This window comes from Pyricularia oryzae, chromosome 3 (genome assembly GCF_000002495.2).
Source record: "Pyricularia oryzae 70-15 chromosome 3, whole genome shotgun sequence".
Taxonomy (NCBI): domain Eukaryota; kingdom Fungi; phylum Ascomycota; class Sordariomycetes; order Magnaporthales; family Pyriculariaceae; genus Pyricularia; species Pyricularia oryzae.
Genome location: NC_017849.1, coordinates 3,016,596 through 3,041,754, shown reverse-complemented (window position 1 = coordinate 3,041,754; position 25,159 = coordinate 3,016,596). Strand labels below are relative to the sequence as shown.

Below are 25,159 nucleotides of genomic sequence, written 5' to 3'. Positions count from 1 at the left end.
TTAATATTGGGCGCGACCCCAAAATGATTACCGACTACTGAAGTCGCTGCTTGATAAGGACGCCCATCTCCATGTAGGTGTCTACGCCTTTCTAACATCATCCTCTTTAAATGAAAGAAGGTACGATATCTAGCGCTGTATCCTTGCTCTTTTCTGCTTGTCGACCCGTCGGTGGATTCCCCGGTGCTTGTTCACTCCGTTGCTGTCCGCGAAGGCGCTCCCTTCGCTTCCTGGCTCGTGCAAAAATCCCACCCGACGAGTCCGAATCGTCCTGATCTACGCGCGGCCGCGACACGGGAGACGCAGGTGTGCCTAGTGATTCCCTATTGGCTGGGCGCTGGCGAGTGTTCGCGCTGCCGCTATCTCCAAAAGAAATGGTGTGGGATGCGTTGGAGCGCCGGCGGCTGTCTGCATCTGCAGGCGAGTGCGCGTGCTTGCGGTCAAGGGCGAGACGCGTAGGGGCTGCATCCAAATCATCGTCGCTATCGTCCTCGCTCTGAGTTGTCTGCTCATCATCGTTGACTGCGCCTCGTCGGACCCTTGGCGATGAACCCTGGGTGCGGTGGGGTTCCAGAGAGCTCGGCCTCGTATTGCGGTACAGGTTCCCCGATTGGTTTGCTGTTGATCGCTGTGCGTTTCGAAACATTGGAGGCTTGGTAATAGTGGTCTTTTTGATAACGTCACTGATCAAACGAGGGGCCTTCTTCCTGGGGCTATCCATGAGACCCTGCAGGGCGGTACCGGCCCAAGGACTTGGTCCGTCATCGTCATCGCTTTCATTGGAGTTCTTTCCATCACTAGAAGCTCGCATGCGCTTGATGGCCCCACCTTGACGTCGCTCAAGCTCTTCCCGATCCTGTCGTCGTTTGACTGTATCAGTCCTGTCGCATGCCACTGGCCTAGAGATCGTGCTGATTGTTTTGGCGTTTTGGGACTCTGCCACACGCTTGAGCCTTTTGTATTCGGCCCTGTGAAGATGCGCAGTGAAAGCGCCTGCCACGGAGAGGAACTCATCCTCCACCATACGCCATATGTCGTCGCCATCGACACCACTAATCATAAACCTGCAAAACCAGCCAGAGTCAGTCAACAATAACTGATCGTATCTTTCTTGGCACGTCGTTCCATGGCTTCTTTTAATTTAACTACAGAAGATTCTGTGTGCTCACCTTTCTTCCGGTGGAGCAGGCGGGGGTGAAGATGATTGGGAGCGCTCTGGCTTTTTAGAATTAGAAACTAGAAACAGCAAAGCGCCGTGAATCTTTGATACCCTATCGACGGGAAAAAAACAAGCGGGTGAAGGTCAACGAATGCCTCGCAAAACGCCTTACTTACTTTTGATTACAGGAACCCGATACGGCGGATAGGTAGACTGCGCCTCCTCATCTCCTGTCACGGGCCTTGGCGGATGTGACGTCGGGCTCCCGCTGACATGTGGGTCGACAGCCGCCGGACGTTTGGATGGAGGGGTGACAGCATTCTTCGGTGCAGAGATGGAAGACGCGTTGCGCTTCCAGGGCAGGGTACGCGTCATGTGCAGAGGATGGGATTTTATTTATTGCTGCTGCCTTGAAAAAAGACTTGTTCGAGAAGGTAGGTTATCTGCTTCTGGCCAAGGGATTTCCCGCAACCTTCTGTCGATCGAGGAAGAAACAAAAAAAAAATCCGAAGTGGGGAATTGTGTCAATGGCGCTGAGCTGCACACGCTCGAACCTTGCATGTACGCGTGTCGACATGCAGAGCAGCAAGTCGGGATTTGGGTGTGCTAGGCAGCAGAATAACCAGTGAGGCTATTCGCAGAAATGTCGCAAAAGGGTCGTGACGCTGTGGTGTGTGTGGCGGAGTACTCTTCCAAAGTGGATTTATCCGTCGCTTGAAGCAGAACGGTTCCGGGGGACTGAAACGAAACAGGGTGCTTGGATTAATTCACGGTGGAGTGATAGCTGTACAGAGTAAGGTAGGTAAGGCACCTTAGCTGCTTAGCTTAGCTGGTAGGTAAGGTTAGTTGGATGCTTGCTTGCGCGAACGACAATGGTATGGTCCTGGGGGCAAGCAAAGCTAGAGACCGTCCAGCTGGAAATAAATGCTGGGGGCCCGTTCTCGGTTAGAATGTGATTGATTGCCAGTGGAGGCAGGCCCGTACCATACTGTCGCCCCTTCCTACAATGTATACCACGCCGCGGAAAATCGCAAAGCTTTCGCAGATGCTTGATCACGTGAATATATCTCCACTTTAAAAGGACCAATCAGAACGTCAATCATCCGAGCCGTCCGCTTCAGGTTCCAATGTTCGTTACTTGGCATTCAAAATTGTACTTTTGTCATTGCCCTTGGGTATGGTATGGGAGCATGTTCGTCTGTCAACGCTCGCTCCTCAGCCTTACCTTTTACTGTACCCGCCGCCAAGCTTCTATTTTGCAGCGATGAATTCTGAGGGTGGGACTCGGAGTGGTGCTAGATGTGGTGCTCAGCGCAGACGGTTGCGGTCGCTCGAAGCTGCGCCGCCCCCATCTCTCCATGACATGTCTTCCTATATTGAGATCAAGCTTGCGGAAGCTTCCTCACGCCATTGACAGTCTTTCTCCTCGATGCGGATAATCAAATCTCACGACCCGTGGCTGTGAAGCTCGATGATTTCTTGGGCCGCAACTCACCCCTGGTTCAATTCTCGTAGCCGAGCCAAAAGCTGCTTTCACGGTTCTTGTGCACTCCCCAAGACAGAAAGGAACAATCCGGAGACCACTCATATAACCACTTAGGCTACTTGTCTACAACGTCAACCTGCCGCAGTTCTTATATGACCGTTGAAATTCCCAAATTCTTCCTAGGCCATCACCCACCATTCATGTGCCATGTCTCAAATGGCTTCGCCTCTCAGCTGTCGATTCCAGGTTTCGGATTGTCATCTGTCAGACAAATCCCTCAAATCCTCTTACTTTGCTCCCGAGCTTATTCTGCACTCTCCAACCGACGAAATGGGTTCCAGCTCCCAAGAGGGTGGTTTGCCAGACCCAGGCGCGGGGTCATCATCCGACCAGGACCTCCGCAAATCCAACGAATCCGCCAACCAACGCTCAAAGAAGCGGGAGCTTCGCCGACAAAATTGGGAGCAACATCGGGCCACCATCAAACGCCTGTATATTGACGAGGGCAGAAAGCTCAATGACATTGTTGAGATTATGAAGCGGGAGCATGATTTTGTCGCCAAGTAGGTCCACTTTCTCTCATCTCGTCGGTATTGCATGCTTCCTAATTTCAGGGTCATATGCTGGGTAGCATCCTGACCCAGTTGAATGAATGCATCCCAACTCTATACAATCCTCGGGGAAAGAGGAGGGAAAAGCATCCTGAGCTTCGTCAATGGCAGTCATAGCTAATAAGAGTAGCTCACGAATGTACAAGCACCGACTAAGTCAATGGGGCTTGATCAAATACAACCGCGAATCGGATGTGCAGCGTGTCCTGTTGGAGAAAAAGAGGAGGGAGGCCGAGGGCAAAGACAGTCACATTGAGATCAATGGCCGTCCAGTTGACTTTGAGCGCATTCAAAAGTATTTGCAACGCAGGAAGGTTTCCGTGGATGACTTTATCGAAGACAATTTCGAAGAAGGCAGCGGTATCATGGAAAACCCCGGGACACCTTCAAGGGAAGACGGCCTGTCCATCACGATTCGCACACCATCACCATTGCCATACTACAGGGAGCCATTATTCCCAACGCCACCAATGCCCCTAGGACTATCCCTTTCGCCAGTCCAACAGCCACCATCCTCTTCGCCGGTCTTCCAGGTCGCCGAAGAAGTGATATGGGATACTAGAGCGTGCGCCTCGGAAATACCCGACAGGGACGACTACGCCAAGGCCACCCAGCCGACCCCTCTCGGAATCGCATTTACGGATTCTGTTATGATGATTCACCTATTTATGACAGAAAATGACCCTAATCAGGCGGGGGAATACATGCAGCATGCCTGTGATCAAATAAAGGACCTCCTCCAGCAAGCACCATTGGAAGCCCTCCTCTGTCTCTTTGAAGCGGTTCTCTTCTTGGCAGACGTCGCGCCAGAAGTGGTAGCACTGATCCTCCGGCACGCTGCTGACATGTCCACTGTTCTGGTGACTCCCGAGACACATCCTATGCGTCATGTCCTCACCAAGCTTGCAGAGATATCCAGGGGGAAAGACCCGGACTCCATGCTCGCTCTCAGACAAACAGCCGCCAGGGCTTTCCAGTGTCATTTGGCCACATGGGATCGTATTTTGGGCCCCAGCTCGCCAGTGATGCTTTATTGGTATATCCGCTACTTGCGCGTCCTGAGCCCAGAGGATGTCGCGGAGGGCTATTTTTACGGCACCGAGCGTCTAGTGAATGACATGCTGAGCCTAGAGCAATACAAAGCTGGGCCCAGGACGTCCGCATTACCAGAAATTGCCCTTGGCAATATGGCAGCGGGGATTCCCTTGGAACGTTGCTCTCTCCTTGTCCGCTGGGAGATGGCACATGCGCGATCTGCCCCCAAGATTTACCGGCTGCTACAAACTTTGCTTGCCAACCTCGACCGCCACGCCAGTTCATCTGGCTCGGGGTCATCTGTCTCGCAAGCATTCATTCACTTTACTCTTGCTGGGTCTGCCAGAGATCTAAAAAGGCCATCAGACGCAGAGAGTCATGGCAGCCGGGCCATGGACATTTTAAGGAGTGTGGGTATGCATGACACTGCCGACAGTGTACAGAATTGGATGGCTAAATGGGAGGATAGTGCACCTATTGGGACTGATGTCTATAGGGCACAGCTTGGGATAGCTGCCTTTGCTCAATCGACCTGAAGCGCGTGTAATTTCCACTTTTGGTCACGCACAAAGAGATACTTATTATTAATGTTAGTTCTGAACTGGAACCAGGTTCATTGGGTTTTTTTCTTCTCTTCTTTTTTTGCATAACAGGTCTAAGCATCCCATCAGGTGGATACAGTACTGGACCTAATAGACTCTATTTCTGGAATCCGAGGTGGTATTTGATGTGTCTGAAGCCACTAGCGGTAGCGACTTGGCGAGTTTTGGAACCAACTGGCGAGGTGGGGGTAAGCGGATTACTGCCGGAAGGTCGGCTTACCGGGGCGGAGATGTTGAGTTTTTTGGCGGAGGTGCACCTACACTACAGTCTACAGTACAGTACGCTTGTGCATTGTTGGCTGAGCAATGCATTTACCCTGCTTCTGCTTTCCTTTGCGTCGGCCTTGGTCTGTATTTGCGTCACTTCGGTGCCAACATGATACTATTCTTTATTCTTTTTTGAACTCCCTGAAAGTTTATCGGCTTCTCGGATCATGTGATGGTCCCGGTGATGTGCTATCTTGAGTTCCTACCAAAGTATCAGGCCAGAATGGCCCATCAGTGTAGCGTGTAGGCATCATTGGTAGGAACGCTTCCGACTATGGATTAAAGATTGCCTACCTACGGGTTTTGTTCGCTCTTTTTCTGTTTTCTTCTTTGTCTCTCGCTTTACACAGCTTTCGCTCAGCCAACAACTACATGCGTGGGCTAAAATTGCCCTCTCCTGTATTCCAGCCATCTCGTGTACAGTACCCAAGCACAACGTCCTTCGGCAGTGTTGCAGGCGACCTCTTGGCCCCCAGGTCCCCATCCTTCCAGCGGCGGGTCGATGTCCCATGCTGGAAAGGCCGATTGAGAGTTTTTGCAACAAACAAATTGCGCCGAATGGCTCGACTGTCGCAGGCACCTCGTTATTGTAAATTGCCTCATCAAATACTTTTATGCACCAATTGCCGTTTACAGAAACATTTACCAATGACTCGAACAAAAGCATAACCTAAAAAACGATAGACAGAATAAGGCACATTAGAGCCGTAGGGCTGCTGTCATCTAAATTACAAGCTGGGATTTCTGCTGGGTGGTATCCCTGAGAGTAGAGAAAGCTCGGATCTGCAACCCCACAAATTTATTCGACCTCAGACGAGAAGGCGACCCTTGACATGGATGGCATGGGATGCACCGCGATCCTTCCCGTCCCACCCGAACCGCCGACCTGAAAATCTATCAGGCTTGGAGCTTTAGTGGACGGAGGCTCACCCGCCAATCAGGCTCACTGCAGTGACCTTGTGGTAGGTAATTGGGCAATCGACCGAAACTTTTTTATCCGAATGGATGGCATGATAAAAAAAAAAGATTTTAATAATCAAGTCACAGAGATCTAACAAACAGCAAAGGAGGAACAATCAGACAGGTAAGTGCCAATGCATGTGCCTGGATAGGTACCGGCATACCTGGGTAGGTGTGCAGGTATCTAAGTACCTCCATGTAGGAGGAGCTTGGGCCGGCAGATCATCAAATTACTTATGGATGTTGTATAGGAGGATGAGTGCATGAGTTGACCTCATAGGGCGCAAGAGCGCGTCCTTGATGGATGAAGACTGTCAACTGTCAAATTAATACCTAACTGCCTAGGCAGGTAATAGACGCGACGATCTCCCCCTTGAGATGGCCACGAAGCCAACAACCGGCAGCTTTGGATATGGGAATATTCAGAAAATACCATCCTCTCGTCTCGCTATAAGGGGCTTGTCTCAACTTGATCCGCGATGCACGGCCCAGGTGGGAACGAACTCCGATTTACCCGAGAACTACAAATGCATGAATAACCGCGAGTCAACATCCCATCAATATCCCGCCAAGCCAAACCGCCACGCGTTGTACCGCAGCACCTGCACTCCTCGAGACATGGTACGGCCCCAACCGTCGGGTGCCTTTTACGCAAGATAATGTCAAGTTTGCAGGAAAAACCACAAGATCTTGGGACTTGACAATTTTGGCAAAATACATGCTAGCGTGAACAGGAATGGGTCACTCGGTACTTGGCGATGCTATACCGTGAGATCCTTTGTTTAGCGAGAGCGATGGTCCGCCATGTATATAGAGGCATTACGCCCCCAAGGGAGTAGGAAGGAAAGTCACCCCTTTCCCTCAGCGGCAAGCTTCATTGCATCCAGTCCCTATCAACTCAAGGTTCCTACTTTCTTTCGGCGCAAGCTGCCATACTTTCATTCATTTCTTGACTGTATTTTGCTGATTTGGCAAGAAAACTACGCCTCACCACATTAACTTCAAATAATACGAACCTTGCAACCCATTATCACCACCACCACCACCACCACTATGAAGACCTCCACTAGCGCAGTTTTGGCTGGCCTCGTCGCCGTTGCCACCGCCGCGGTCCAGCTCGAGGTCCGCTACAGCGACAGGATGGTGGACGTCGGCACCCTGGACCTCATGGAGGTGACTCGCAACGCCATCTACGCCGAGCCGGGCAACGAGCGCTCCATCCTGACGGACCGCACCCACCAAGCCATCACCCGGACGTGCAAGTCGGCCGTCGAAAACACCCCCGACGTTTCGGTGCAGGTCAAGATGACGGGCGCCTGGGGCCGCACCCCGGGGCTCAAGAACAACGAGATGCGCGACGGGCTCGTGGCCAGCATCTTCGAGGCGCTCAAGCAGGTCTCGGACGACACGGGCTACGAGGTGTACAGCGAGTGCAGGGGTCTCGTGTGGCAGGAGTCCGTCGCCCACGTCCCCGAGGCGGCGTGCGGTCGCGCGGCCGCCTCGGGCCAGACCTGCGACGGCCCCTGCCGCAACGCCGTGGCCAGCCCCGGCACCACGCAGTGCATGAAGCACGACTGGGGCCACCGCGTGCCGTCTGTGATGCGCATCACCGCCTACATTGACGACGCCCTCCAGCCTGACGACCTCATCTTTGAGTTTGCCTCCACGCAAAACGCCCAGGCCGGTGGCTGCGGCATCATTGGCAAGATTGCCGGCAAGCTGGCTTCATTCACCATCCCCGTCGCTGGAGGGCTGTTTTCCGAGGGTATCAACATCCTGTGCGCCAACTAAAGGCGTTGTTAGGCATGGTTGTTTATCGCTGGGCGGTAGCTCTTGTTTTTCTCTTTGGCAATTGATGGTACATGATGGGTGGGCTTTGGAGTTTTGGGATCTTGTTTGGGTTTTTGTTGCAGGCAATTAGTTAGGTGGACTTGTTGATGAGTTAATTCAAGACTGCGCATGCTCTCCTCCGTTTTGTCGTCACGTTTTTTGTCGTCACGTTCCTTTTCTCTCTGAAATGTCACCACTCCAAATGATCCATCGAACCACCGACAAAGGGTTAGTTGTCTTTGGATCAGTTCATTGGGAAAGATTTTGAGGGAGGGTACGGGCGTTGAATTCAGTACTATGGTAGACCTAGATCCGCTGTGCATGTGATGGTTACATTAGGCGCATTAGCCTTGCAAGTATGGTGTTTGTTAGGTGCAATTTGCCAAGTGACCACTGGGTGTTGGCTTTTCTGAGATGCATGTCAGTTTGACACCCGCGATTCTTTTTTAAGTTATTCCGCTTTTCCCGCATGGCAGCCGCACGCATTAAATCGTAGCTAGGGTCTACGTACATACCGGTAGAAGTATCTGGTAGGTGGTAGGTACCACTTGTGAGATAAATCCGTAGGTACCTACCTACCTTATATACATCCTGCCAAACTTGTATTCTGGTGTTACTGTTACTAAGCTACAAGCCGAGGCTCGAAAAGTCTCCTTTGCCATTTTCTTTTAGTCTGAACCTTTTGTTACCGAAAATTGCAGTGAGGACTTTGTCAGGTTCATGCCTGCTCGATGGGGCAACTTGCGATGAATTCGTCTCAACTTTCAGGCATGCTTTTGATGATGTCATAGCTGTACAATGACAGCTTACCGACACCCCTGTCATGACCCTGTCCCTCTAGAGTGTAACAGTAACCGTTGCTGAACAACGCCAATTTAGCACTCGCGATCATTCCAGCCTGCAATTAAAAGCAATTGACCAACGGTTGGACATTTACAGCACCAGCTGAGCTTTTTTTTATCAGAGGTAGGCACGCGACCAGCAGGTTCACGTGCTGTGTACCGGACGCAACGCTAAGATTTGTGCCGATTACCCGAGACCAGTTGCCTTGCATGGTCGCAATTCGACCACGGATGCGCAAGAAAAAACCCAGCTCCACATCCAAACGGAAGCCGCCAAGGTCCAAACGCGCATGGTTAACCCCTCCCTGTTTCTCCCCGGCAATTGGCGAATAGTGTTGTCATATCATCGCCGTCATAGGTTTACCCCGCCAAGCTTCTTCTCCAAGTCAGAACGAGCGCCGCGAACCTGTTTTCTGCCGCTAGCCGCGGGTTTCCAGCTATTCTGTGTATCTTGTCCCTGTCCAGCCCCCAATGTGTCTGCGACGTGCTGTCGAGATTTTCCTATATTTGCATACTACTGCTTGCAGACTGGGTTAGAAAGCCGTCAACTTGCTCGTTTACTACGTCTCATGCTTGTTTCCATACCCTGACGGCTCCAACCGCGAGGACCGCTCTCGCAGCAAGTTCTATAAAATGTCTGGTCTATTGCAAAAGTTGAAGCACGAGGTCCACGAGCTGAAGGACAAGCTGGAAGGGACCAAACTACATGATGCGAAGATCCACCTAACGCACAAAAAGTATGGGAATCATGGCTCGGCTATCTCGGCGCTTGCCCACGTTTCCAAAGGGAGTAATATTGTACTGACTCTGGGGCTGAACGCGTAGACACCAGATTGGCAAGTTTGCCAATATTGTAAGTGGCGCCTCCTGCTTGGACTATCTGCTTGGGCGGTCTTGGAGGCGGTGGATACTAATCGAATGACTTGTAGTTCAACCCGGCACACCGGCACGATGAAGAACACGAAAAGGCCTGCGACGAGAAGCGAACCAAGATTAGCGAATCCCACCGATTTACCTCCTTCTTCCCCGAGCGAGACGGAAACCTCATCAAGTGGTATGTTGATGGCCGGGACTATTGTTGGGCCGTCTCTGAGGCTCTCGAGAATGCCAAGGAGACCATCTACATTGCGGATTGGTGGCTGTCGCCTGAGCTCTTCTTGCGCCGGCCGCCCTACCACAACCAGGAGTGGCGCCTTGACAGGGTGCTGAAGCGCAAGGCGGAGCAGGGCGTCAAGATATATGTTCAGGTCTATCGAGAAGTCGAGGCCGCATTGACATGCAACTCGGCACACACAAAGCGTGCACTGCTGTCTCTCTGCCCCGAGGGTAGCCCTGGCTATGGCAACATCCAAGTCGGCCGCCACCCGGACCATAACGTCTTTGAGAATGCTGCCGATATGACCTTCTACTGGGCACACCACGAGAAGTTCATAGTCATCGATTACGCCATGGCTTTCATCGGCGGGCTGGACCTTTGCTTCGGTCGCTGGGATAACCATCAGCACGCCCTGGCTGATGCCCATCCCGAAGGTGTTGCCAATGAAGTTTGGCCTGGCCAGGACTTCAACAACAACCGCATCATGGACTTTAAGAACGTGGAAGACTGGAAACAAAACGAACTCGGCAAAGTCGAGTACGGGCGCATGCCGTGGCACGATGTGGCTATGGGTCTCATCGGGCCCTGTGTGTTCGACATTGCCGAGCACTTTGTGCTACGCTGGAACTTTGTCAAGCGTGACAAGTACAAGAGAGATGAACGCTACGACTGGCTTGAGCTTAGGGGCAGACAGGGAGATGATGAGGACCTGGTTGGAGTACAGAGGCCCAAACACCCTGTTGGCGATTACGTCCTGCACCCATTGAGGCCCGTCGAGGAAAAGAACCTAAACAACCGCGGCACTGTCCACGCCCAGGTGGTACGATCCAGTGATGACTGGTCTAGTGGCATACTGAATGAGAAGTCCATACAGAACGCGTACATCAAGGTCATAGAGGAGGCGCAACATTACGTCTACATCGAGAACCAGTTCTTCATCACCGCAACCGGTGATCAGCAGTCACCTATCCACAACACCATCGGCCGTGCGATGGTCAACGCGGTTCTCCGGGCTGCAAAGGAAGGTCGCAAGTTCCGCATCATTGTCCTAATCCCGGCGGTACCAGGTTTCGCAGGTGATCTGAGAGAAGATGCTGCGACCGGCACGCGAGCCATCATGGACTACCAGTACAAGTCAATTTGTCGAGGCGAGCACTCAATATTCGAGATGATCAAAAAGGAAGGTGTCGACCCGACCAAATACATATTCTTTTTCAACTTGAGGTCCTATGACCGACTCAACAAGACACCGGGTATCAAGCAGCTCGAAGAGGAGTCCGGCGTTAGGTACCAGGACGTCCAGCGAGCAGAGGCAGAAGAGATCATGGGTTCGGCTGTGCACGGTACCGCTGTGAATGGTACCGCGGCAGCTCGGGACGGCCGAGATACTGAGATGGGAGTTGAGGCGGAACAGTTGGGTCAAGGCGAGGCACAGGATCACCTAACGCCTGGGGCCGAGGCCGCGCTTGACGCAAAACGCAAGTTCGAGGAGGTGCAGGGCAAGCAGGAGCAGGAAGTCAAGTCTGCATACACTGTAGCTCACCACGCCATGGCTGGCACAGGGCCGCTGTCCTCGGAGCTGTGGGAGGGCGAGCCCAAGGATGAGGTAGAGAACTGGATCCAGGAGGAGCTTTACATCCACGCCAAGCTGCTCATTGCAGATGACAGGGTCGTGATATGCGGCAGCAGCAACCTCAACGACCGCAGCCAGCAGGGTAACCACGATAGCGAGCTGTCGATTGTTATGGAGGACACGCACAGGATCCCATCCACGATGAACGGCCAGCCGTTCGAGGCTGGGTACCATGCTACCACGCTCCGCAGGTACCTGTGGAGGGAGCACCTAGGCTTGCTGCCGCCGCAGGAGCACGATGCGAGCAACGACCCTAATGCGCAGCCGCCCGGAGAGAACTCGCCGAATGACGTGCGTGATGGCGACGAGACGTGGAAGTTTGTCGAGGACCCGCTCGACGAAAAGTTGTGGGAGACCTGGACCGGTCAGGCGACGGAGAACACGGACATCTTCAGGCACCTGTTCCACGCAGACCCTGACGATCATGGTAAGCTCTGTTGTGCTTGATATGATACACATTGCTAGGCATTTTAGCTAACTTTGGGTACGCTCCCTTTTCTAGTCAAAACCTTTGAAGACTACGATCATTTCCGACCAGCAAAAGGCATCAAGACCGGTCACATTTTTGACCGCTTCATCCCGCCCGAGGATGTTAGGGAGAAGCTCGACAAGATCAAGGGACACTTGGTGTGGATGCCACTTGAGTTCCTTAGCGAGGCGGAGATGGCAGAGACGGGGTTGCAGGTCAACCAGTGGACTGAGAGTATCTACACGTAACCACAGGTCACGACAATGGTTCATCATGAGCCGGCTTTAAGATTCTTGGGATTTATTTGCTTTAATGTTTCTTGCTTAATATAATTATCTAGGGCCTAACTTTATCATGAGCTGACCAAATACGACATTACTTTGCTGACCGACGCACCAGCCCCCGTAACATCTACCCTATCTGCTAGTTACACATTGCAACTTGCTTTTGCGCCCATCTGACAACCTACCCGTTCATGCCACTATCTACATATCTTGACATCTACAAAGTGTCGTTTTCCCTCAACATCAAAGCATCACGACCTCGACTAGAATTTCGTAATATCGTCGGAATATGTCCATTGCGAGGGGATAGGTCAAGGTCAAGTCCTCCTCCAAGATGGTTTCAGCATGTCCCGGACACTGGGTAGGTTAACAACAAAACCAATAGCCCCTTTTTGGCATCAAATTCGTATCCATCTGGAAAGCAGATGTGTCAACATGTATACTAACCAAAGACATCAGAACGAAGGCTGATATTAGCCTACTCTTGGCCAGCCACCTGTCTGCCTCGCACGTATACACGCAAGATGTTGCGATCGTCGCCAGTCATGATAAACTTTTCAAACAACCTCCTCAGCCCATCATCCTCCTCCATTGGTGTCATGGCCGATTGAACACCCCTTGCAGGAGCTGCGGTTGCCCAAATTGCATCAAACTCCTTGCCGACCTTGAAGATTCCAATACGTTTTTCCAGGCCACAGACCCTAGCTCCGCCCATTGTAGCCAGGTAAAGGACCTCTTCCAGCGAAATGGCCTTGTCCTTCCCTTCTGTCAACACCTCCCGCGCATTACTGGTAATCATGGCCAGCCGCATCACGACCAGCATCGAGTTGGACCAGCCGCCGCCGCTATCAGTCCCCAGGCCGACTTTGATGCCCCGCCTCAGAAAGTCCCGAATCGGCGCGGCCATAAACCCGCCACGCACCGTCATGTTGGCGACGGGGCAATGCGCGACACCGCAGTCGAGTTCCCGGATCCGTTTCGTCTCATAGTCGTTCATGACGGTGCAGTGCGCGAGGATGGACTGGCTCCCAAGCAGCCCAAAGTGCTCGTACAGATCGGCCTCGCTCCCCTTGAACTCGGGGAAGAGGTCGCGCGTTGCGTCAACCTCCTGCCGGGCCTCGTTGAAGTGCGTCTGCACCGGCAGGTTCTCGCGCTTGGCCATGTCGCCCAGGCCGCGGAGCAGGTCGGGCGTGCACGAGATGGCAAAGCGCGGGGTCAAGACGGGGCGAACGAGGGCCGCGTCGCCGTGGGCCGCCGCGCAGCCGTCGAGGCCCCGGATGTGGGCGACGCAGGCCTCGGTCTCGCGGAGGGAGTGCTCGGCGCTCTCGTCGCGCAGAAAGTCGGGCGAGCGCGCGTCCATGTTGCACTTGCCGACGAGGGCGCGCTGGCCCTGGCGGTGGCACTCGTCGGCCAGGATCCTGGTGGCGGCCTCGTGGCGCGAGGCGTAGTACGAGGCGGTGGTGATGCCCTGGCGGAGAAAGTCGGACACGGTCCGGCGGTACTGGTCGGCGGCGTAGGCGGCGTCGGCGAAGCGGGCCTCGAAGGGGAAGGTCACCTCGGAGAGCCAGTCGAGGATGTGCAGGCCCTGGCCGAGGCCGCGCATGGGCCACTGCGGCGCGTGGTTGTGGGTGTCGACGAAGCCCGGCATGAGGAAGTCGCCTGGCGGGAGGCGGTGGACTCGGGCCCCTGGAGGTATGGTGATTGAGTCTGGGGTCATGGCATGGAATGCCGTGATGGTTCCGTTGGTGACTACTAGGGTTGCATTTTCGTGCATTGCTAGCTTTTCAGGCGTCTCTGAGAAGATCATGGAGCCTTGGAAGACTTGAGCCTGGTCGTTGGACGCCATCGTGGTCTCCATCGCGCTGGTGGTATCTTTGTGATGAGGCGTTACCTGGGAAGCTGGGTTGCTGTGCGAGACTGGGTACTTTTGTAAGGAGATTGACAGCGGGATTGAAATGTTGCTAGAGCCGTTCCTGTGCCTTTGCCCACGTCTATAGGCAGATTATGTATTTCATCTACTTCCAAGGCTGAATATTGTGGAAAGGGCTCTCTTGAAAAATGACGGTTTGGGCAAGATAAGATGCGGGGCCCGGGGGAATCTACAGCTTGAAGAGGGGCGGGGCATACGGTCATACCCCGAAAATTGTACTATCTAGGTGGTAGGTACCAAATACAGTTGAGGCTTGCACAATCACCATCTTGGACAAAGCGGCCCTAATGTAAAGGTTCCAGATGTCACTTCGCTGAGGCAGCAGCTACAAGAAAAGTTCTTGCGCGAAGAGCGAGTGGTAAGGGGTAAAGTAGTCACAGTAGTGTATTTCCTGATCTGATGTCTCACAGTAATACCACAATCCAAGTGAACGATACCGTCCCTGGCCCCAGACCGACCGGTATCCAAACAGCTCAACGTACCTCGAAATGTATATTTCATCAATACTTCATCGTTCTTGTCGGTATCCAGCGAGTGGTGTGCCATTAAGTTGTTTCTCAAATAATCAGAATTAATAGGATCTGCCAGAAACCGACCGGGGGACTGGGCTACCGTACAAGATTCCACAGGGCACCGAAGATGCACATTTCGCCAGACTCTGCTGGAAACTCAAAAATGAAAGGTCGTTTGTGACTTGGTATTTGTTCAATGTCTGCTAGGGTGTAGGTGACGGTCAACGACCCTCCAAGATCAGTCGAGCTCACAGCAGACCAGTCGCGGGGGTAGCGTCAGACTCGTGATCACTGCCACAGTTTTTCTCGTCATAGTTGGGCTCAGTTTTAGAAGGTATAGGATGGTTGTGTTGAATGCTGGAGGGTTCTGTTGTTGCCCGACGAGTTCTTTTTGTACCTGCGGGCGAGCCCCCAACCTCCTCTGATGAAGCCCGGACACGACTTTCAGACTCAAAACGGTAATTCTCAGCCTCTCGATCTGTCGGCAGAGAGGCTCGTGATTGTTCTTGGTGAAATCGGGTGCCGCTAGTGGATTGAATCTCAGTCGTGCGCTCATTTTCTTTGGCCAGGGTCTGACGAGCGGCAACGATCACGACATAGCGGTCTATGTCGAAAGTGAAACTTCTCAATTGTTCTCCATCTCGCCTCGTCAGGGTGGTTTGGACCTGGGTTGTAAACCTCCAGTTGTTCTCGTTTTCTTTTGTGAAGAGGTGGATGATCCAAGAAAAGCTCGTTGCAGATGGAAAACACGCAAATTCAAAAGACGTCTGAGACGGATCTGAGTGAGAACCGAGTTTCTCCTCACTTATATGCGCTGTGCAGTGTTCAAATAGGCTTGAGCAGCTGAACTTCCCTCTGTCAGCATTCTGCGGACGGCAAAGACCTCCAAATGTGGTGCACCCCACGAGACGGCTGTGAGAGCCGGGTATTCGGCGACCTGGGTCGCTGTGCCTGTCATCAACAAGGCAGAAACTCCGGTCCAAGTGGCTGTCGGACGGGTATATAATGTCATTAATCCTCGTGGTGACCTGTTGCATTCCACTGGCCCTGTCGCTACCACACTGGACGATGTGTTACACGGACAGTACCCCTTAAAACGGTTATATTCTTCAGTTCTCGTAGCAAAAGTCTCGACGGCCAGCTGAGCGAAACATTCAAAAGTATCATTATGATATCAAAAGTCAAGTTCCATCCCAAGCCTTTAGAGGGAGATTAGGATAAAAGAAAAACCCGACAAAAGGCACCTTGGTCGCTAGGCCGCCTGTACGAGCCAGATCACCACGAGCCATTCCTTCTGGGTGGGAAATGCCACACTTATTTCTTCTGTGCCGTCATTGGATCCTCAGCTTGGCGCTCATTAACCGACTCGACCATACAACAGTACGTGGCCGGCTGCACAACGTTTAGGAAGTCATCCATGAGCACGAAGCCAATGAATAGAACTTCAACGTTGTGAAGAACTGTGCACAGTGTCGAGTAATCGACTCTCGATTCAGGCAATAAATCTGGGATATCCGGCTTGAGATATACTCGAGCAGGATGATGACCAAGTTCTGGCTCGTTTTCAAGCATTTGCGGCGGCACTTGGCCTGAATACGCTATACCGTGTCTGTGGGGCTTCACGCCCTTCTTCTTACACCCTTGCCTGCCGTAGGTGACGATAGGACTGTTTATATTCGAGATTCGAATAGTCAGCAGAATTTTGACATCTCACCTCAGATTGTACGTACACGCAATACGAATGATTGTCTAAGTTTCCCACTATAATGAAGCGGTGTGTGGAAACCTGTGCCGACTTTCCTGCCTGGAATGCCGTTGTATATTGTGACAGGGCTGCCATAGGCTCAGCCCAGAAGGTCTCGAATACCTAGAAACGCACAGGACCATGTCAACTATCCGCCCTCATCAGCGGTTGGGTGGGGGAATCATTTACCGCCCCGGGACGGAAGTCTGACGATTCATATCGTTGGAACCCTGGATACGAAACGGGTGTTAGAGTATTTCTTTTAGTGCATAGAGCTCATACTGCGATATAACAGTGAATTTCTCACGAGCGTCTGTGATGCGAGGCTGCCTCGCTGCAGAGATCCTGGGCCCTTTGGGGGCTTTATGCAGAGCGTCGGCTTCCATGTACGGGTATGTTGAGTGGTTGGTCGCATGGTCACTCAGTTCGCCAAATGCCGAGGTAGTTACGAGGCCCTTTGCATCTTCGTTTTCAAGTTGGATATCGCACCCTCTTTCTTCTGCCCATACTTGCGAGGCATGTGGGTCTGCTAAGGTTCGCGTTAGCTCTACGTCTTTTCGGGGACCCGCAACAGAAGAAGAACCCGCTCCGAGGCTGGTTCTCTCCTGAACCGACCCCTTGCGTATTTAGACACGGGAAGAAGATCATAGGCGAGTACTTACTTTCGTCGGACTCGTGTATATGCTTCTCGCCTTCATCTCCTTCCTCTACAATAGCTTTAAGCTTCCCTTTGCTGCGCGAAGGATGCGAGCTCTCGTAGATGTCCTCGTCAGAGTCAAAAGGGCCACCATGGGGCTTTACTGCCTGGTCTCCTAAAGATCTGTTGGTATCAAAGCGGGATGCGTCATCTTCTTCGTAGAGTTTGGCATGATCAGAACTTCTTGTTGGGGCCGGGGACGAACCTCCCAAGGAGGCACTCATTGACTGCTTGTTTGGCAGAGAGTGGTACTCGGCGGTGGCTTCATCAGTGGAGCCAGCAGTGCGAGCAGGTGGGTCGGCTGAGAAACCTTGTAGCACCGACTTGGTTGTGAATGTTTGACTCGAAAATGAATCCCAGAGTTGGCGATGCCGGTTTTGCTGGATAACTCTGTCAAGCTCTGAATTGTAATCTAGTCTGCCGACAAACCCCCACTGATCTCCTCTTGATTCCCACAAGAAGTCCCTTCTGGTGTTTGGCTCTACAGTTTGATAGTTGCTTGCTTGACGGAGGAATGAAGGGTCGGGGTGCCACCTCGATCGTCCATCAACAATCAACCCAAGGGGTCCTGACAGTAGCCGCTCGCCAGCGGTCCTAGAGTCCTTGTGGAGGGGGTGAAAATGGCTGACAACTCCTGAAAAGGTATGCTTTGCAGTCTGCAGTTCACTGTCGCCGTTTTCCCAGGGATCAGAGTGAAAGCCATCCTGACTGTCAAAAGCCAGCGTGCTACCCATTTCAGGATCGTCATGTATTGTTGATCTCGACCCTTGCCCAGAAGCCCCCAAAGTGCCCTTGTCCTCTCCGTCGGAGCCATATCCCCCGTCCTCGTGATAAAGGGGCAGTGACTTGAGAGCGATACTGTTGAGGTGCACCTCAATATGTTCATCCAGGCTTGTGTCATCATGGTGGACATCGCCAAAAGGGCATTCCTTGAATATCGTGGGGCCTGTCACGGCGGCAGCCCTGTCTACAAGGACTTGGAGATTCCTTTCACTAAAAGATGGTTTATGGGCGCTTTTGATGTGATGCAGGTACTCATCGCGCGTCCGAAAGGGAGCAAGCTTTGGGTGTGACTTGGACTTGCAACGCCAGCGCAAAGCGTGTTGACGCATGTGCTCAAACCAATCAGCTCGGTGCGTGTAGAGCGTATCGGGCTTATCGCATTTGTCAAACAAGCACACATAAGGGTCAATATCGCTTATCACATGGGCGCTATGCCTTGTCAGCTCTCCACTCTCAGAAGCAGGCTTTTTTTTTCTTTTTGAGAAAAGAATGCCAATACCTACTTCCACTTTCTCTGGTCGGTCAGGTAGAGCCCCGGTAAGACATGGAGACAAAAAGGGCAGATGAACTCCGCTACCGCAGCAGTAGACTTCTTCCAATCCTCCTTCAGATTGGCCCGCAGCGTTTCTTCAGCTTCGGAGATCTTGCGCTTGAGTTCTGAAATTTCAGAGTCGGACAGAGGAGGCTCCCCTTGATGCTTCTGATAGAGGGCGTAGCCGGGAACAGACATGAGACGTGTTTCGTGCTCTCGTTTCCGCTGCTCCTTCAACTTGGCATATACCTTCCTGATGGAATCCGTTGGCGCGGAAGGGAACGCGAGGTTTTCAAGCGTGCCCACGAAGTCACTGTTGCTGATGGAAATTATCGAGGAAGTCGAAGCCTTCTCATAGTTTTCCGGCGCTGATGTTGTCGCACTTTGGGCCGGAATGGTGCTGGGAACGATGCTAGCCCCTTGATGTTCCATTTTATCCAGCGGCTGACCCTCCAGCTTCATCACTGACGGGAATGGAACCTCGGGTCTCAGCGCTACCTTCTTGACCCGGATCGGACTCGTTCCATAGTGGGACCTCCGGTAGAGAATCCTTTTGCGTCGAAGTAGCATTGCAGAAGAAAGTCGCTCCGCAAGGCCGTCGGTGATTTTAGGAAATCGGTCAGCGATGAATCTAGCAAAGATCTGTTGTAGCAAAGGCCCCACGTCATTCCCTTCATCATCCTTGATTTGATGATCCTCTGCTGCTTTAAGGTTCTGTGAATCCTTGCTTGCTTTGCGAATTGGGTTGGACAATTGATAGAGCAGAGTTATTTCTTGTGCCAAAGCTGCCAGAGGCTTGGTTAGGCCTTGGCTGTTCGCGGAAGCACTAGTCTCGGATTTATCTGCCAGATCTCGAAGCATCGCTTCAATGGTGCGTCTATCTAACCCAAGTCGAAGATGTCAGTTTGAGCTTCAAAGGCTGACGGCCTTGATGTTATACGAGGGGTGGTCTAGCCCCAACGGAGCCTTGTGAGACATGGAGTTGAGAGACTTGGAGGGCGAGTGGATTTTGTGTAAGAAGCCAAGTGACTGAATTCCTCGTTTACGGCCCAGAGATCTACTTACTTGTATCAATACAGCTACGCAAAGCGTCCAACACGCCGATGACTATATCAAGGACCTCAGGTGCCTGCCTGAGACAATGGTCCATAGATGCCCTTCCAGGGACAAAGACGGCCATATTAGCTGTCCAGACAGAGAACCTTGCCAGCTGGTCTTCAATCAGGGAAAGCTCCTCTGGCCCCAGAGCTGCGGCAGTATCAAGGCATAGTTTAAACTCTTCCAAACACAAAGCGACAGCCCCGGAAACGGTAGGTTGTTGGTCCTCTATGCTTCTGTTTGATTCCTCGGACATTCTGGATTTGCAGATTGAACAGGCTTGTGCGTGCGTAATATTGCTCGTTGCTGGAGATATGGACCTCGGAGTCTAAAACGCTGGATGATGGCCGTTTTCTTGCCAAGGTAAGCCCAGCGGTTACAGGATGAGTTCTGCGTCCGAGGAGGAAAAACTGCTGATGATATGCCGGTCGCATCAAACACTCTCATTAAACCCACCCTCCAGGCACACCTTCGCTACAAATATCCCGTCCAACCTGTTTTACGTGGGTACCTATCCTTTGCCTGGGAGTGCAAGCCACCTCGAATTGTTGGGACAGACCACCCTGGATTTAATATTATTCCTTCGTGATTGGGTACAAGCCCGTGCGGGGAAGTGGACAGGTGGTGTGTGCTGGGCAGGCTTGGCCCAGTGAATGCACGTTGCGCCACCCGTATCAAGCTGATTTGCTCCCCTATGTGGATGAGGTTGCATCTTTTTCTTGGTCACAGTAAGGCCGCGCCGTCGCTTTGCATGAGCTGAAGTGGCTCACGCAGATCAAGGGCGGCTAAAAGAGAAGAGCAGCTTCGCTCGACGAATCTGGATGATTGGAGTTGATGCACCTGATACCACCACATCATGTTGCATTCAACCCTTCTCGGCGTACCTACCTTTAGCTATCTACCTACCTACCGTAACCGTAACCTCGAAAACCAAACCCACATGGGCCTCTCATGGATCTGATCATATCACAAGCTGAGGTGGTCTAGACAGCATTTTATCTCAAAAGTAACAATCCGACCTCGGTGACAAGATGCAGATGCACAATGAAAATATTGTGCTGTTGGCAAGGTCTTCCAAGTCCCTCACAGAAATCTTTCGAGTCCTCAGAAAAGGTGAAAACAGGGACAAAACCCTCAAAGATGTCTACAGCAACTGTGCCGCCCGTTGCTGGTGGGTGTATAGTCAAACAACACGCATCGAGTCAGCGGTTGACCCGAACGACGAGATCATTCTACAAATCTTGAACCAGTTGGAGTCCATATCATCATTCCAGGCCTCAGAGAGTCGGTATGCGCGTCTAAGAATACTGAATGAGCGCTGGGGTAGCAGACACGGTTGTGAGAGTTCAGAGCATTGGGAACTGGCAAGAACGTGTCTCGATGCCAGGTTTGCTGATGGCACTGCATTGCGCGACAACTTCACCGACGCTTTGATGGAATGGATAGATATTATCGAAATGCGGTTTCCCGAAGACGGATTCCAATCGCCGCAGAGAAATGTTCGAGGCAAGAGGAACCGAAATCACGAGCCTTCGTATACCGTATCGCATGCGGCCCAGTCGCTCTTCGAGGCTCTCAGGGCATCTGCCAACTGCAGCTGCCATCCGGCCCAAGAGCTGGCTGCTAAGCTTTGCCTGAGTACGCATAGAGCCTTCATTGTTGACACCTACGCCGCCGACGACTTCCGCATGTTCCTTGAGTCGCCGAAGTGGCTCCAGGAAGCACATGTGTGGGCTTTGAGGGACCCGGGGAGCTCAGAGGTCTACTTTGCTTTGTACGACAAGCTCGGATATTCCCGCTTCACTAATTCAGGGTCATCAAGTTCAAAGGAGCTGCAAAAGCTTTGCGCACAAATACAACAGGACAGCGCAGCTAAGAGGCGGCTTGAGCTCGAAATCAAGCAAGGCAGACTTTACAAACACACTTCATTCCCGAGACCCCGGCTCATCGACGAGAAGAAGCCGCCAGTGTCTCTTCACTTCTTCCTCGCAGAAAGAAGCCACTGTCTAACAGAGAAGACGAAGCGTATTCTGGCGGTGCTCCTGAGCTACGCGCTTCTTCATTTGCACGAAACCCCTTGGATCAAACCGACGTGGGACTCTTCGCAAATACTTTTTCTCCAGACTTGCAAATCCGCGATTCCCCTCAATCCATTTGTCAAAGCCCCTCTGAGCGAAGCTCTCGTAGACCTAACCCCAGGCCGGAACTTGTCTCAGGAAGGCGAGCCTGACGACATACTGGGACACCCATTTCCCGGCCTGGTCGCTTTCGCAGCAATGCTAATGGAGCTGTCCTCGGCGACGCCGTTGGAGACTCTGTGGAGTGATTACGAGATTGACGGCGCTGTGTGCTGCACGGACGCCGAGCGCCTGAGCTTCATCTTTGACAAGTTCAGGAGAGACACGGGAGAGAAATCCAAGTTCAACCAGTCGATAGACAAATGTCTAACCCCGGCAACCTGGATGGACCATGAGGATACGCCTCTATGTGGACAGGTCCTGAGGTCTGTCATCTACCAAGAGGTGGTGATGCCACTGGAGGACGAGCTGTCTTGGATACTGGGGGACATTATCGACACACTGGACGAGCTGGCCGCCAACATCAACTTTGGCAGCTGGGGTCAGGTTTTCCAGAGCCAGCAGGGAAACGAGTTTGCATTCTCGCCAAGTCTTCAGGCCCTCAACCTGTCAAATCCATCCATGCATCTCTGCCCTCCCGATGTGCGACAAGGTCAGCTTCTCCAAAACACCCGCTTTTTTGATGGCGATGAACTTTCGAGCGACAATCCTCAGAGGTACGCTCCCTGCTACAAGGTCGGAGTACATAGCTTGACGAACTTGGCTAGATCAACGGCAAAAGAATATTGTACTGGCTCTTGTGGTCTTGTATTCGGTTGCTAACAAGAAGGATGCAGAAGTGCGAAATACGCGGCTTGGAGAGAGAGTGTCAAAAAGGTTCATGACACATTTTTGGCCCCGACGCAAGGTCTTTCCTCAAATCGTGTCAAGATTGCAGTGCTTGACACTGGCATTGACGAGGAGCATCCATATATTTTTGCGAGAGATGAACGGGTGGTTGAAAGGTACAACTGACTTGCTGAGACGCGTCGGCGCAATGTCACTGATGTCAGGGACAACAACGGCCATGGGACATTTGTCACCGGCCTACTCTTAGACCATGCTCCCGGCGCCGACCTCTACGTGGCCAAGATTTCAGAAAATGGCACGCCGGCGCCCCCAAGACTGATTTCCGAGGCGAGTACATGGCACTTTCCACCTACCTAGACCGTCGACTGTTGACTGCTATGGATCCTAGCAGGCCGCCCTTTCTAACTCTGTTGACAGGCCATCGACTATGCAGTAAAAACGTGGAAAGTCGACATCATTTCATTGTCATTTGGATACCCAACCAGAAATATCGACGGCTATAACCAGCTGCGTGACTCAATCCGGAATGCATACCACAAAAAGGTTCTAGTCTTCGCCGCCGCCTCAAACGATGGCGCCAACGCAGATAGATCATACCCAGCGCGCCAGGCAGAGGTGATTTGCATTCATTCGACAGACACGGACGGCAACAGGTCAAGGTTCAGCCCCACCGCTGTGCAAGACAGCAAAAACTTGGCCACAGTTGGGGAGGCGGTCGCATCCGCGTGGCCGCTTCATCTCTGCGACAGGGTCAAGAATCCTGGTTCGGTTGTGACAAGGTCTGGGACCTCGTATTCGACGCCCATCGCCGTCGGCATTGCTACTTTTTTGATCCAGTACGCCCGGATTCATCTGTCAGAGCACGAGGCCGAAGAGCTCAAAGTCAAGTCCATCATGGAAGCAGCGCTTGTAAGAATCTCCCAGCGAGATCAGGCTTGCGAAAAGCGAGATGGCTACACCTATGTGACTTTGAACCTCCATCCAAGCACATTTTTCGGAAAGTCGCATCAGACGGTTAAACAGCTCTTAAAGGCCTTCTTTGAAGCTTTATAAAATCTTGTGACAAACCACCTCGCAAGCCGGAAACCGGACAGCGGTTCGTTGACAGACAGTTTCTATCAAATTTGATTGATGTGAATCCTGGGATGAGCTTTTAACAAACCCATCGCGTAGTGGTAAAATACCTACAGTAGTGTGCCTTTTGAAACCTCAGCTCTGTGCTGAAGGTGCAGGTCGTCATTCTTCGACAAAAATGAGCAAGACACCACCTTTTCGCCCTCCATAGTTTCTTCTGTGTAGAATCCCTCCGCCCTTGGGTCGGGGTCCTCCTCTTCCCGGACGACGATATCAGGAACACTGGCGGCCTTGGGATCGTCACTACCCAACATGGCCCCTTTTGTATAGTCATCATTCTTGTTCACCTTGCCGGTCCTCCGATCCACGTATACCTTTCTGACCTTGAAAGCAAGGACGAAATCATCACTCCCATGCCACGCCGTCCACCTCTTGTCCTCTCTCTGTCCTCCAATCTCCGGCCCGCCACCCAACGGTGCCAGCCCTCCGCTCATCATGGTACCGTCCAGTTCGACCCCGACCATGCCGCCATAGCTGCGCGACACCATGGTCTTCCCCATGGCGCCGTACACAGTCTTGATGCCGGTGACGACGTAGACGGGTTTGCGGTAGCAGGACATCTCCAGGTAGGTCCGCACCGGGTCGGCCTCTATGCAGCTCTGGATGTACTCCGCTCTGGGTACGAACTGCACCGTCTCGAGCCGCTCGAACTTGAAGAAATCCTCTCCGCTGGAACTTTTCTCGTTAGGAAACCAAAAAAAAAAGTTTTACTCAAGATTACGTGCACGTGCATGCATGATGCCCCTAACAGGGACCAAGAGCGACGCTTCAGGTTGACCGAGGGGATCAATACACACCGTCTGTCCCACTGGACACCAGTGTCGACGCCGAGACCGAAAATGCTCAAGAACTTGGTCAAGATGGTGAGATGGCCGCCGTTTAGCTTTTCGGTAGAGAATTCGACGTCTGTCTTGTTCATGGTGAAGACCTCCTCGGCTGTCGGTAGAGGTGCCGTGAATAGGGGGTTCTCGGGCTTTTTTATTGACATGAGCACATTTCCGAGCTTGATCGGGCCGGCCGGAGGGTAGTCCCACGTGGGCGCGTAAAAGTACTGGAGAACACGGTTGGACATGGCTGATGAGACCTTGGCGTGGTCGGCTCAGAATCCTGGGTCAATTACAACTTGCAAAAAAGGAATGTAATTTTATGGAAAGGGATGCATTGATGAACCGACTCCAGTCTCATTCACGTGAAATTCGCATGGCCGCCTTCCTTGCACATGGGAAATGACATGGGAAAAAGTCTTTTCGAAATTGTGTGACGGTGGTCTTAACCCAGGTAGCCAATGTGTAAAAAGATGTCAGCAAACCAGGCAGGCAGTGCGTCCACGGTGACTGGGTGAGGTACTGCCACGTCATGCATGGAGCAATATTCTTCAGCTGGGCTGAGCAGTCAAATGTTCCAGGCTTCAGAATCACCTATCGGCAGTAATATGCGGGGTTGACTGTGCAGCGCGATTCGTTAGTAACGTTTGGCTCCACATCTCCGACCCCCCTAAAGTCCGGCCCCTAAAAATATCTACTCAGCC

General features: G+C 52.4%; 8 protein-coding genes across 8 annotated transcripts; 4 read left to right on the top strand and 4 right to left on the bottom strand.

Annotated features, from left to right (window-relative positions):
- Nucleotides 1–106: 106 nt before the first annotated feature.
- Nucleotides 107–2,034, bottom strand: MGG_05807 (uncharacterized protein; the record flags this gene model as incomplete). Its single annotated transcript, XM_003712074.1, has 3 exons — nucleotides 1,336–2,034; nucleotides 1,170–1,215; nucleotides 107–1,064 (listed from the first exon to the last, which is right to left on the bottom strand). The coding sequence occupies exons 1-3, from the start codon at nucleotides 1,532–1,534 to the stop codon at nucleotides 107–109; spliced, it is 1,203 nt and encodes a 400-aa protein (XP_003712122.1). The 5' UTR covers nucleotides 1,535–2,034.
- A 272-nt stretch (nucleotides 2,035–2,306) lies between these two features.
- On the top strand, nucleotides 2,307–5,315 carry MGG_05806 (uncharacterized protein). Its single transcript, XM_003712073.1, has 2 exons — nucleotides 2,307–3,208; nucleotides 3,387–5,315. Exons 1-2 carry the CDS (start codon nucleotides 2,853–2,855, stop codon nucleotides 4,825–4,827), a joined length of 1,797 nt encoding a protein of 598 aa, XP_003712121.1. The 5' UTR covers nucleotides 2,307–2,852; the 3' UTR covers nucleotides 4,828–5,315.
- An 858-nt stretch (nucleotides 5,316–6,173) lies between these two features.
- On the top strand, nucleotides 6,174–8,090 carry MGG_05805 (uncharacterized protein). The gene is made up of 2 exons (XM_003712072.1): nucleotides 6,174–6,244; nucleotides 6,470–8,090. Exon 2 carries the CDS (start codon nucleotides 7,174–7,176, stop codon nucleotides 7,909–7,911), a length of 738 nt encoding a protein of 245 aa, XP_003712120.1. The 5' UTR covers nucleotides 6,174–6,244; nucleotides 6,470–7,173; the 3' UTR covers nucleotides 7,912–8,090.
- Nucleotides 8,091–9,072: 982 nt separating this feature from the next.
- Nucleotides 9,073–12,381, top strand: MGG_05804 (phospholipase D p1). The gene is made up of 4 exons (XM_003712071.1): nucleotides 9,073–9,529; nucleotides 9,618–9,645; nucleotides 9,722–11,948; nucleotides 12,024–12,381. Exons 1-4 carry the CDS (start codon nucleotides 9,426–9,428, stop codon nucleotides 12,236–12,238), a joined length of 2,574 nt encoding a protein of 857 aa, XP_003712119.1. The 5' UTR covers nucleotides 9,073–9,425; the 3' UTR covers nucleotides 12,239–12,381.
- On the bottom strand, nucleotides 12,269–14,368 carry MGG_13308 (guanine deaminase). The gene has a single exon (XM_003712070.1). The coding sequence runs from the start codon at nucleotides 14,130–14,132 to the stop codon at nucleotides 12,753–12,755; it is 1,380 nt and encodes a 459-aa protein (XP_003712118.1). The 5' UTR covers nucleotides 14,133–14,368; the 3' UTR covers nucleotides 12,269–12,752.
- Nucleotides 14,369–15,891: 1,523 nt separating this feature from the next.
- Nucleotides 15,892–19,826, bottom strand: MGG_13309 (uncharacterized protein; the record flags this gene model as incomplete). The annotated part of the gene is made up of 7 exons (XM_003712069.1): nucleotides 15,892–16,382; nucleotides 16,447–16,583; nucleotides 16,650–16,690; nucleotides 16,768–16,989; nucleotides 17,123–18,150; nucleotides 18,444–19,353; nucleotides 19,538–19,826. The coding sequence occupies 7 exons, from the start codon at nucleotides 19,824–19,826 to the stop codon at nucleotides 16,031–16,033; spliced, it is 2,979 nt and encodes a 992-aa protein (XP_003712117.1). The 3' UTR covers nucleotides 15,892–16,030.
- Nucleotides 19,827–20,493: 667 nt separating this feature from the next.
- On the top strand, nucleotides 20,494–23,605 carry MGG_05803 (uncharacterized protein). The gene is made up of 3 exons (XM_003712068.1): nucleotides 20,494–22,364; nucleotides 22,485–22,824; nucleotides 22,915–23,605. Exons 1-2 carry the CDS (start codon nucleotides 20,602–20,604, stop codon nucleotides 22,660–22,662), a joined length of 1,941 nt encoding a protein of 646 aa, XP_003712116.1. The 5' UTR covers nucleotides 20,494–20,601; the 3' UTR covers nucleotides 22,663–22,824; nucleotides 22,915–23,605.
- Nucleotides 23,510–24,927, bottom strand: MGG_05802 (uncharacterized protein). The gene is made up of 2 exons (XM_003712067.1): nucleotides 24,429–24,927; nucleotides 23,510–24,300 (listed from the first exon to the last, which is right to left on the bottom strand). The coding sequence occupies exons 1-2, from the start codon at nucleotides 24,701–24,703 to the stop codon at nucleotides 23,682–23,684; spliced, it is 894 nt and encodes a 297-aa protein (XP_003712115.1). The 5' UTR covers nucleotides 24,704–24,927; the 3' UTR covers nucleotides 23,510–23,681.
- Between the last annotated feature and the right edge of the window lie 232 nt (nucleotides 24,928–25,159).